General features: G+C 42.1%; 1 protein-coding gene across 4 annotated transcripts in view; it reads left to right on the top strand.

The window, feature by feature from the left end:
• gpat3 (glycerol-3-phosphate acyltransferase 3) overlaps positions 1-13,219 on the top strand; it is a 60,985-nt gene that overhangs the window by 37,877 nt on the left and 9,889 nt on the right. For all 4 annotated transcript variants that reach the window (XM_033021644.1, XM_033021625.1, XM_033021635.1 and 1 more), the window contains exons 7-10: positions 4,666-4,759; positions 5,585-5,700; positions 7,679-7,734; positions 10,041-10,126. In XM_033021644.1, the coding sequence (XP_032877535.1) occupies positions 4,666-4,759; positions 5,585-5,700; positions 7,679-7,734; positions 10,041-10,126 (352 nt within the window). The remainder of the gene's footprint in view (positions 1-4,665; positions 4,760-5,584; positions 5,701-7,678; positions 7,735-10,040; positions 10,127-13,219) is intronic.

Here is a 13,219-nt window from a genome sequence, read left to right as displayed (position 1 = left end):
AGGCCCCTGGGTCTTGCCGGTGTAGGATGCCTAGCTCGCAGAGTGCCTCGGGTTCCAAAGCCAGTGTAACTCCAGAAAGGCTTTCGGAAAAGTCGAAGTTTCTTAGTCCAAGTAGTGTAGTTCTGTTATAGACTACTCTCGCACAAGACTGTGACGGTACAGACAACATATTAAACATAAAACGCACATCGCTATCGGGAGCTGGAGTAGCCGCTGCCGTACAGGGCGCCGCCATTTTAGCCATTAGGAGATATGACAGTAAGACTGGTCAAATAGTTTTTATGTAATCTTCATCTACACTTCACACTGCCTCGGCAAGGCCACCAGTATAATAAAGGACGAGTTTCACCCCAGTCATTCCCTTTTCTCCCCTCTCCCATCAGGGAAGGGGTTCAGAAGAGTGAAAACGCACACCTCCAGCTTCAGGGATAGTTTCTTCCCAGCTGTTATTAGGCAACTCAACCATCCTATCACCAAGTAGAGAGTGGTCCTGAGCTGCTTTCAACCTCATTGGAGACCCTCGGACTATCTTTAATCGGACTTTACCTTGCACTAAACATTATTCCCATTATCATGTATCTGTAGACTATGGGTGGCTCAATTGTAATCATGTATTGTCTTTCTGCTGACGTTAGCATGCAACAAAAACTTTTCACAGTATCTCGATACGTGACAATAAACTAAACTAAACCATGGAAGAAATAGACAGACATGACTGCTTATTTTGAAGAAATTAAAATCAAGAGGCTGGAATTGGAGATATTGTGGGATGGGATAAATTTCTAAGGCTGAAGGTGTTTGCAGAGATCAGATGAGGTGCAGTTATAGATGGATATGAAAAGAAAGTTGAGGATCTTTTTAAAGTTGTGGTGTTGCTACAATGTGAGATGATATCGGTCAGGCATCATGGGCGAAAAACCATGTGAGTTAGTTACAGGTGGTAAGTGAACCTCAGTTGCAGATAATGATGCAATGTGTGAACTGGTCAAGGCAACATTGCAAAAGTCAAATCCAGAGTTAACAAAGACTTGGGTGAATATTATAACAACAAATACAATGAGGAATGGGTGGACAGATCACTGCTCTACTCGCTCCGACCTGTGCGAGATAACCACTTATGAGGTGTTTGCGCAGTAATCAACCAGAACCAGAACAAGGCATAGCCTTGTTGTGGTGTTGAAAGAATGGCCCAGTCACTTGATATCAAATTAGCAAAGCACATGTTAATATTGTACTTTGATTTTAAGTAAAATATTACTTAATATTGTACTTAATCACAATATTTTATTTAAAATAAATAACAAACATGTACAATATATTGTTTTGGTTGCATGCCTACATTGGATTGTGTTGACTTCTTTAATATAACTAGTTCAATTCCGGTTGACACACACATGGAAGGTGTAAAGATTGGTATCATTTCAGTAGATGAAGTAAGTTAACTCTTAGATTGTCAGAAGGAAATCCTTGAGTAATATTTCCTTTCAGCTCATCTGCGAAAACTGAAATGATTTCCATACTCACAAAATTATATTGAAATTGAGGAAATCCATTTGTATAAGTTATTTTACTGTCTTAGTGTTTCAAACCTTATGAATTACAATTAGTGATATAATTGGCAATTGTAGTGAGATAATTGCAAATGCTGATGTACTGACTCGGAACTGAAACAATCCATAATCCATAATAGGATATAATAATTCTAATTTAGTGGTGAAGTAATTACCAACATTTCAGTAATGATTCAAAGAGAATTACAGCAATTATTTTATTATTCAAACCAAAGCTGTTAAAATGTACATTTACACTCTATTCCCCATTCAATTTTAATACCTTTTCTTTTCAGCACACTCCACATTGACTCATGAACATTTCTTTTCATCTGGAGCGAATGTAGTTTCTAAATTTCTATTTAAAAAATTGTTTCTAAAACCATTTGTGACATTTCCCACCCCCAGTAACTATTGGACAACCAAAAAAAACCCAAATGTAAAGTTTAACTTGGCCACTTCCCAGTAAATATATTCAGTGATTCCTGCAACTTGCCTGTTCAATGATTATACAGTTACTGTAGTTCGCTGACCTCTTAGTCTTCCAATATATAATTATGGGGAAACAGTGTTGATACCTTGTGGTCAGCAGTCTTCTGCTGCACATTGCATAACGCCAATTTATGATAGGAATAGCCATATAAGCCTGAACATTAATGTGGAATCTGGGGCAACGCTTTTTCACTTTCCTGTAAAGCTTTTGGAGTTAATGGTTAATTTGCTTTTAGACAATATTTTGATTGTAGCTTTTTTTGTATTTTTCTTATCGTAATAATCTAAACTTTAATTATTAATCTGCATTTATTTGAACTGGTTTGAATATTTAAAAGTCTTGGACGGGTTCATGGATAGGAAATGTTTAGAGGGATATGGGCCAAATGAGAAGCAAATGGGACTAGCTTAGATCAGGCATCTTGGATGGCATGGACAATTGGGCCAAAGGGCCTGTTCCCATGCTGTATGACTCCATGACTCTATGGTTTATATTTTTGCACAATTTCAAATAGTATTGGGGCTGTCAGACTTCACGGGGAGTTGGAAATTCTAACATGCTACAAAAATATTGCGTTTAGTTTGGGAAGAAATGCATCCAGAAGAGCTAATATCTGGAAATTAGATTATAATGGAAAGCAGCAACTACTGAAGTTTCAAAGATATGAATGTGATATGAATATTGCGGTATGACTATTGATTTCTCTAACCTCAAGTAATCTTTGCTTTCCGTCTCTCTCCGTCCCTCTCCCACCCTAGTTCTCCGACTAGTTTCACTGTCCTGCTGATTAATCTTACTGATTGTATGCCTCATTGTTACCTTCCCCATAGCTAACAATGAACCATTCTACATTTCCTTGATCATCGTCTGCTTTGATATGTCGTTGTCACACTTTACCCTTCCATATCTCTAGTCTCCCTCTCCCTTGACTCTCAATCTGAAGAAGGGTCTTGACCCGAAACATCACCCATTCCTTCTCTCCAGTGATGCTGCCTGACCCTCTGATTTACTTTAGCATTTTATGTGTATGATTTAAACCAAGTTGTACCAGCTTCAAAGTCGTTTTGTTGAGTCTCAATGTCTATTTTTCTTTTCACCTAGGTCACAGCTAACAATGGCCTGTTTCCTTTATCATTGTTACGTTTTTGCATATCTTCCATTTATTTGTTCTATATCTCTTCTATATTACCGTCTATATCTCTCGTTTCTCTTTCCCCTGACTCTCAGTCTGAAGAAGGTCTTGACCCGAGACATCACCTATTCCTTTTCTCCAGAGAAGCTGTCTGACCCGCTGCGTTACTCAGGTTTTTGCGCTCATCTGCAGTTCCTTCCTACACAAAATATGAATGTGTGTGCTGATTAGTTAATTGGCTAGATATCAGATATGGTTATTTAGACTAACTGGAGTTAATGCCCAGAGCAGTCTATGTTTCTTTACTTATTTTGTGTAAGCAATTTTTGAACTTAATTACATAAAACACAACAGTTATTTCATTCCATCATGATTTAATAATGTAAAATTCTTCCAAATCAAGTGCAGCACATTGTGAAATGTGTGGGCTTAATCTAGGCTTCATTTTCCTTTTTAACTTGGTTTTCTTCACTAGTTCTGTTCAGTAGATGTAAGAAAACCTACCTTTTAAAATACAAAACACAGCTTTTTATGTGCACTGATTTACTTGTAAATTGCTGATTAGTCTGGAAGATTATTCCAGGATTTCATCATATCGTTTTGGCTTGGACATTTTTGGCCTTGTTGACTGTCTAAATTTTTTCTTGGCTCTTGATGAGGTAGGAAATATCTAGTCACATTTTTGGGCAACTTGGATGGAGGGAAAGTTCAATGGGCCAGCAGATCTTTCTCTGCATGTTATGCCCAAGAGTTTGTACTTTACTTCCCAAGCTTGCTGTCAGACAGTTTAGTTTTAGATCCACAGTTTTAGTTTACGTTTTAGTTTACATTTTGTTGTACAGCATGGAAACGCCCACGAGTCCATGTTGATCATCGATTGCCTGTACACTATTTCTGACTGTTAACTCCTTAAGGATTCATTTTCTTTGTTGTTTACCCCTTAAATGGTAATAATTAAATAATGAATTAATAATAATTTAACTAATAATTTAATGGTGCTTTAAATTAGCACCATTAGGAGTGCTTTTAATTACTGCAGCAACTCCTGTTCGGCTTTTGTGGAACAAGTTCCTAATTCAATACTAGCTCCAGCTGTGCTTCAGTGTGAAAAGAAAGAATAGGTTTAATACTCGTGAGTGCATGAATGAACAGTGTGGGTGTCAGCTTCTGCACATGCACCGTCACTTAGGGTTTATTTGTCTTTATATGGAAGACGGGCTGCTTTTCACTGTTCTGTGAAAGTGGAATACGAAGGCAATTCATGAGGTGACATAAACTGAAATGTAATCAGTTTCAAAATGGGAAGCCTGTGAGTTGAAATTACTCTGGACAATGTGACATAACTTGGGACCCGACCTGCAACTTTTGGGAGTCTTTTTTTAATGCAAGTTTGTTGGCCCTGTTAGGGTAGAAGAAACTGATACATTGCAGGTGCTGGAGTTTTTGGCTGTTAATGAAGGGAGACGTTAATATATAATTTGTAATTGCAGGGAAAACAAACCAAAGAGAGGAGGTATTTGTGTTGCAAACCACACGTCACCAATAGATGTTGTCATACTGGCCAATGATGGAGGCTATGCGATGGTGAGAAGAATAATTCTTGTAATAAGCTATTCAATTGGAATCCATTCACTCATTATTTAAAAATAAAGGTATAATGGGAAGCTTTGCACTAATTAATTACTTTTTGAAGTTACTATTAAAACACAAAGTACTTGTGCTATAACATCAGGAGAAGCGCTCAACCAAGAAAACCAAGCCAAATGCCAAAGTAGTATGTAAACTGCTTATACACACATATGCTATAGGACAATAACTAACTCCATATGCAATAGTAAACTATCTACATGTTAACAAGCACATCAAAACTGATTGCGTAAATGCAAGTATATCATTGGGGTTATCAAGTGGGCACCTCCCTTCACTGGTGTTTTGTTGAGTTAGGCCCACGACACCTCAGGAAGGCTTAACAGTTAGTTCTTTTATATTTTGTAATTGTTGATAATCATTTTCTTTCAATGTGTTAAGATAGTAATGTTGAAAATTAATTTAGCTATGAAAGATTATAGGGCAGCACGTTGGAGCAGCGGTAGATTTGATGTCTTACAGCGCCAGGGACCCTGGTTTGATCCTGCCTACAAGTGCAGTCTGTACGCAGTTTGTATGTTCTCCTCGTGACTGCGTGGGTTTTTTTTGGGTGCTCCGGTTTTCTCCCACAATCCAAAGACAAACTTGTTTTTAGGTTGATTGGTTTTGGAAAAAATTGTAAATTGTCCCCAGTGTGTAGAATAGTGTCAGTGTACGGGGATCATTGGTCGGCGTAGGTTCGGTGGGCCGAAGGGCCTGTTTCTGCTCTGTATCTCTAAACTAAACTAAAACTAAACTGTTATATGTCACATTTCTGAACAGGTTGGGCAGGTGCATGGAGGACTCATGGGAATTATTCAGAGATCCATGGTCAAGGCATGTCCACATATCTGGTTTGAAAGGTTGGAAATGAAAGATCGTCATCTTGTATTGAAAAGGTCAGATATAGTCAGTGTTGTTTCTAATTTCCCTGTCTTTGCATTCAGCAGATAAGTATGTGGAGAACTGGGACAATAGCAATGAGTTGCTTTGAAACTGTTGTTTACCAAATGTTGATCCAATGTTGCAGAATGTATGTTGGTATAAATTTTTAGTTGCAACCTTAATTTTTCTCGCTCTTATGTTGCACTTTCTGCAGAAGCTTAATGAGGTTACTACTTAGGGTATTGGCTATGCCTAATGGGTTATATTGGTCAGATGCTTGAGTTTTGAAGTCCCACCTCAGAGCAAATGAAAGCTGAAATGAAAGCAGAGAATATTCAGCAAGTCAAACAGCATCCATGGAGAGTAGACTCATTGTACATGCAGCACAACAAGTCTCTGCAAGTGCTGTTGGTTGGGTACGAAAAGTTTTACAATTGCCCAAATTTGTGTCAGGCTTGAATTAGTTATGGTTAGGATTTAATGTTATGCCTGAGCTGGACTCTATATTACAGGTGGATGTACAAAATGAGGAACCTATAAAAAATATCACTCAAATCTATTGTGCCATTAAATTAAGTCATGGCTGCTCTATATCTCAAAACCAAAAACACGATTTGGATCAGCATCAAAAAAACTATCAATGCTTAGTTTACTCCAGTTTACTCAGTGTGTGAGAGATTCCCTGGCAACACCCCGAAATGGCCTTTATTTAATTTTGTACTCGCCCTGTTGCTCAATCCAATTATACTTTTTCTGGCCTCCCACTCTATGGCCTTAAACATCACAGCCGGGCACCCTTTAATCGCTCATTCTAAACCAGAAAGAAGCCCAGTCCCTGCCAAACCTCATGACAGAATCTTCTAAGCCTAGTTTTGCTTTGGAAAATCCCTTTTCTGAAAACTAAGCAAGGCTTGGTGCGAAGGTGTTCCTTTTCCTGTTTCTTCTATTTCATTGAGTCTTCCCTTTGTTCTCCATTTGGCTCTTTGTGCCTTTTCCACCTCAGAGGTGATCTTGCTTACTTGCAGAACTCCCAGGCATTTCTACATGGTTGCCAAGAGCTAGGATCCCCCTGGACATAGAAACATAGAAAGTAGGTGCAGGAGTACCTTTCTGACCCTTCGAGCCAGCACCACCATTCAATATAATCATGGCTGATCATCCAAAATCAGTACCCCGCTTCTGCTTTTTCCCCCATATCGCTTGATTCCGTTAGCCCGAAGAGCTAAATCTAACTCTCTCTTGAATACATCTCTCACCTTTTTACACCCTAGTGTGACAGGATTATTTTAGGTAATCATGAGTACACCTTCTCCCTATTGCTTCCAGCACATTGTGACAGTGCCTCAGCTCTCACAATTTGTCGAAATAAGAAACTGCAGATGCTAGTTTACAAAAAAAGACACAAAGCTCTAGAGTAACTCAGTGGGTCAAGCAGCATCTCTAGAGAACCTGATGCTTCAGATTGAAGAAGGGTCCCGACCTGAAACCTCACCTATCCATGTTCCCCAGGAATGCTGCCTGACCCGCTGAGTTACTCCGTCACTTTGTGTCTGACAAATTGTCATCCATACAGTTATGTTCTTCACCTTCAGGAGGTATATGGAGCCTTTTATGAGTGACGATAGTGGTTGAGGAAGATGAATTGGGGTTGTTTAAATGTCCTTGACATTCATGAATATTGGCACATTTAATCGTATGTGAAAGGGCATCATTTTAAAGCTTGGATTGTTTCTGTCTCTCTAAACAGTTTCTTTAGGTTGGTTTTATCTGTTGAATTATGAGTGCTACATAAGGCAATTAGTTACATTGCATGGTAGAATCAGAATTTGTTTCCTCGAGACAATGAATAATTCAAATTCACATCCCATGAGTAGCAGAAGACCTGAATGCAGATTAGCCAAACAGTTTGATCAGTATTACAACCTCCCGATCCTCAAAGGACTATTGAAGATCGTCTTCCCATGTATGATGATTCTTCTCTTCTCCTCACAGACTGAGCGATCATGTTGCAGATAAAACAAAACTGCCAATTTTAATATTTCCTGAAGGTAAGGATAATTTTAACATTTGTTTCTTCTTTGCAGTTAGGGTGCTATCTAAAAATTACAATTTACGTCATTAAAACAAATAGTTTGTACAAAAGAAACGTGGGAACTCATGAATGTACTAGAGAAATAGAATTGCACTCTCGGTGAAATTTTTTTTCAAAATTGTTGATCAGGGAATCGGACCCATTCTTGGAGTCCAAGTGCTGAGTGATTCTGTGTTGAACTTGATTCAATATCCAAATAAAAAAAATATACCAATGCATTAATGAAGCAATCTGAATGCAAATACAGCTGGTATTGGAAATGGAAATAAAAGTAGAAAATAGTTTTTTTTTAAACTCAGCAGGTCAAGCAGCATTTGTGGAGAGAGAAACAGAGTTGTGTTTTAGATTGATAACCTTTCAACTGAACCGTTTAATTTAGTTTTTAGAGATACAGTGTGGAAACATGACCTTCTGCCCACTGAGTCCACGCTGACCAATAGATCATCCATGCACTAGTTCTATCCTGCAGACCAGGGACAATTTATAGAAGCCAATTAACCTATAGGCTTGCATGTCTTTGGAGTGTGAGAGTTAACCGGAGCACCCGAAGAAAACCCACGTGGTCCCAGGGAGAACATACAAACTCCGTCCAGACAGCACCCATAGTCAGGATCGAACCCAGGTCTCTGGTGCTGTGAGGCAGCAACTCTACTGTTACGCCACTGTGCTGCAGAGGAAGTTAGAAATTACGTAACTTTTAAGTTGAAGAAAAAAGGGGAGGGACAGGAAGATTAACAAGAAGGATGGCTTGACCAGAGATCAGTAGAGATTGAGTGATTCAAGTGATGAAGGAGCTGATTGAACATTTTATATCCTGCTCCTAATCTGATATCTGTCAATGGCCCCCTAGAATGAAGCTCGGTATTAGCTCAAAGAACAGCATCTCATCTTTTCACTCAACACATTACAGCCTTTTAGATTAGATTAGATTAGATTTCCTTTATTGTCATTCAGACCTTTCGGTCTGAACGAAATGCTGTTGCCTGCAGCCATACATGTAATAATAACAACACACAATAAACACAAATTAACATCCACCACAGTGAGTTCACCAAACACCTCCTCACTGTGATGGAGGCAAAAGTCTTAAGAGTTACTGTCTCTTCCCTCCTCTTCTCCCTCTGCGCCGAGGCGATACCCCACCGGGCGATGGTATCAGTCCCGCGGTTCAAGCTCCGCGGCCTGGGGGTGGTCGAAGCTGCCGCCCTCCAGTCCAGCGGACGCAGCTGTTGCAACGGGAGCTCCGGAAAACAGGCACCAGCCTGTGACCTGTGAGCTCCCGACATTGTCATCCACTGGCCCGCGGCCGAGCCCCGGATCCAGGTCGCCGCCGCCAGAACGCCGCGTCAGCCGCCGGAGCACCGTCTCCGCCCGCACCGGGCCGCCCACACGGCAGCGTCTCAGCCCCGCACCGGGCTGCCCCCACGGGAGCGCCTTCCAGCCGGGAGCCGGTCCGCCCTCACCGGAGCGCCTTCCAGCCGGGACCCAGGCCGCTCACACGGGAACGCCTTCCAGCCGGTAGCCGTGCCGCCCGCACGGGAGTGTCTCAGCCCCGCGCCGTCCGCCCTCACTGGAGCGCCGAGTCGCCGCCAGCTCCGCCATTAGGCCTCAGCGCAGACCGGGGGATACGACAATCGACAAAAAAGTCGCATTCCCCCGAAGGGAGAGACAGAAAGCCCTGTTTCACCCTCCCCCCACACACATAACACTACCTAATAACCAAAAAATTTACTAAACTAGACAAAAAAAACAACACAAAAAAGTAAAACCAGACAGACTGCAGGCGAGCCGCAGCCGTATCACAGCGCCACCACTTCAGAATTCAACATCAAATTCAACAATTTCTAATTTTTAACAGTTCTCCTATTGGCCATAAATCTGTACGGTAAACTCTGTTTCTATCTCCATATACACATTGGTTACTTCCACCATTTTCTGTTTTAAATTTGAGTTAATGAAGTAATTTTGCATTACTTACTTGTGTTGAGATATCAACTTGTATTTGTAGCGATAGGATCTTGTAACATCAGGGTAATATTGGATGTTGAATGATCTGAGGTTCTACTGAAGACCGAGTTGAGTAAAGTGACACTGGACACTCACAGCGGTGGAATACAGGCTGGGTTTTAGACTGAACCAGATGTTAGGATATGTACTAAGCCAATCTAGATGCTTTATTGGTTGGCAGCGATCCCATAGTATTCTTCTGTTTCTATGTAATATCAACGTCATTTAATTCTGGAATATGAAACTTATTTTCAGGTACTTGTATCAATAATACCTCTGTTATGATGTTTAAGAAAGGAAGCTTTGAGATAGAAGGAACTATCTATCCAGTTGCAATCAAGGTAAATTGAGAACGTTTTCCCCAACTCTGACTGTCTTTCATATATTTGGTCTGAATCAGTGGAACAAGAGTGTGTTTTGTGGCAAAGTAGAGAGGAAAGGCCCAGTGTGACAAAAATGGGACCTGATTTAGAGCTGTACTTAACAAGATGTGTGGCAATATCTGTTTTGTTAAATAGGCACTTAGTAGCTTCTTGCAAGTATTGCTTAATTTCTTTTTTACTTTCAGTTTTCCAGACAAGCTAAATGGCAGCACTAATGCCTCCTGTCCTTAATTCTTTGCTGATGTGTCTTATTCCAGGCAAGGGAATCTTTTCATAATACTTACACTTGTATCAAATCTTTGCCTCGCATGTTGAATAGTCTAATTTGCAGGCCCTGCTAAATGTTTCTGGAGCCATTGAGCAGCAGATCAGATAGAATCTATTGAGTTAAGCCATTCAGCTCCTTATTTCTTTAACATAACTTAGAAGGAGCTACCATTTAGCCTTAATAGCCCTGCTATTACATTAAAGATAATAATAATAATAATACATTTTATTTTCGGGCGCCTTTCAAATCTCAAGGTCACCTTACAAAGATTAAACAGAAGAGAAAAAAAACATATAGTCGGAGAAAAATAAATAATAAGGACATCATCAATACACAAATTAAAGATAGAAATCGCTCCAAAGACACAAAATAAAAAATAAATAAAAAACACAATGTGAAGAGAGAGCAGCGGCAGCTAAAGCGCGCCAGCGTCCACTCTCTCTTCCGACAGCCATCTTGGACACAGACTAACAAAGTACCTTACACACAGAAAAATCATCCCCCCACAGTGGTTACCACTGTGGGGGAAGGCACAAAAGTCCAGTCCCCAACCCCAGTTCTCACAAAAGTCAGGCCTATTAAGGCCACCGCTGTTGCCTCAACGGAGGCCCGATGTTCCTGGCCGTTCTAGCCGGGTGGTCTTGCCCCGGAGTCGGGAGGGTCCTCACAGCGGCTGGGCCACCTGGAACGGCCGCTTCCTAGCAGGGGATTGTCGGCTTCCGACGCCGACAAGGACGCACCGAGTTGGAGCTCCCAGGCTCCCGATGTTAATGTCGGCGCCGCCCGCTCCGCTCCGCTCCGCTCCGCTCCGCAGACCCGCAGCCCGGAGGTGTTGCTCTCGGCGGTCCAGCTCACCGGAGCTCCAGCGCGTCGATCCAGCGCGGCGACCCAGGCAAGGCATCGCCCGCTCCGCTCCGCGATGGCGCTCCAGCGCTGCGCTGCCACCGAAGCCGAGGTGCTGGGCGGTCCCCACCAGGAAACGGCGCTCCAAGCCCGCTGGTAGGCCACGAGGACGGGTCGACGGGCAGCCCAGAGAAAAAGCTGCCTCACCGACCAGGTAGGGACCTAGAAGTAAGGTTACCTCCTTCCCCCCACAATAAGAAGTCCATTTCTCCGAAAAAACGACGAACAAAACTAACTAAAAACTGAAAAAAAAATGAATTAAACGGACGGCTGCTGGTTAGCAGCCGTTCCCCAAGATGGCTCCTCCAGATAGAACAGCACAGTCCTGGAACAGGCCCTTCGGCCCATTATGTCCATGTTGGACATGATATCATAATGACTCGTGATCCATATCCCTCCATTCACTGCATATCCACGTGCCTATCAATCAATCATATCTATAGACTTTTAAAACTCTGTGTGTCTGTGTGTGGGTGTATGTCATTCTGATTTTTCCTTTGATTTTGCCTTTGATTCATTACTCAGCGAAAACCAGACGCAAAAACGCTGAGATTTTTACCATTTCGCTAGCGATTTTACTTTTACATTCGCATATCCACTCATTAAATTTAGTCATTTTTCTGTACACATCTATCTATATATTAAAACTGTGTGTGTGTGTGTGTGTGTGTGTGTGTGTGTGTGGCCTTTGATTGCTCAAATTTCTTCATTTTTTCCATTTCGGTAGAGATTTCACTGTTACATTCTCAGTCCCACTCCTCATTAAATTTTGTCGTGTTTAAGTACACATTTTTAATAAAATCCTTCCCCCCCCCCCCACACACTCATTTTAAAATCGAAACGGACTCACGAGCTGCTTGACGTCGCCGACCTATCCAGGCCCACCTGCCTCCAGGTCCGCCCCTCCGCCGCTGTGGATTAAAGGCGACTTCTCACACTCTGAACCTTATCATCACTGTTGCCCCAGCTCGTGAGGCCTTGCACCCTCATTCCAGCTGCGGGTTTACAGAGTCAGAAGCCGCTTCTCTCTCTCTCTTCATTTGGCAGCCCAGCTCTGCTCCATCCCCCCCCCCCGCTGTCTGCACCATGCAAGTACGCTCGCGCCATGCCTCCCGCAGCTCGACTCCCGCCCGCCCGCTCCAACCCCCCCCCCCATCCTCCCCTTCCTCTCCCCTTCACCCCCACTTTACCTCTCTCCCCCATCCTCAAGACCTCTGCACTTAGAACGATGATGTTGTTTCGTTGACGCATGCTCGGCTGCCCGATCACTTCCTCCTTTCCCCCTCCTCCTAATCTACACATCCCTTCTCCTACACACCCCTTCTTTAACATTTTCACCCGGTGGGGGGGGGGGGGGGGGGGGAGAAGGTTCTGACTGTCTATCCAATCTATGCCACGCTATGTGATTTATGACCGGTATTCTTTGGTAAGTTACTTTTGATAGTGTTTCCATCGCAGCCACGTGCTATTTAAAGAAAATGTTGTTTGCCCTTTGGCCAATTACTTTTAAGCTGAGTGCCCTGTGTAATGATCTTCCTTCAGATCTGTGTTAACAGTTTCTCCTTATTTATCCATTACGAGTCCTCATGAGAAAGTGATGCCAAGTCCAATTTTCATTTATCAGCAGTGATGTAGTGAATATTCCGTTTTCGAGGTCTATGTTGCTTTCCTTGCACCGTCATCCCCTCCTCACCCACATGTCACTGAAAGATCTCTGTTTGTCCAAGAGCGAAAAAAAAGGATGCTTGCAAAAACAGACCAATTGTGCTGAAAGCAACATGGGAATAAGCAAAAGATCGTAGTACTTGGCTGTAAGATTTTGGGGCCTTAAAACCAAGTGCTTTTACATGCCAATTCTGTACTGTTAGAGCATTGACTGT

Source organism: Amblyraja radiata, chromosome 1 (genome assembly GCF_010909765.2).
Source record: "Amblyraja radiata isolate CabotCenter1 chromosome 1, sAmbRad1.1.pri, whole genome shotgun sequence".
Taxonomy (NCBI): Eukaryota; Metazoa; Chordata; class Chondrichthyes; order Rajiformes; family Rajidae; genus Amblyraja; species Amblyraja radiata.
This window is presented reverse-complemented; position numbering and strand designations above follow the sequence as displayed.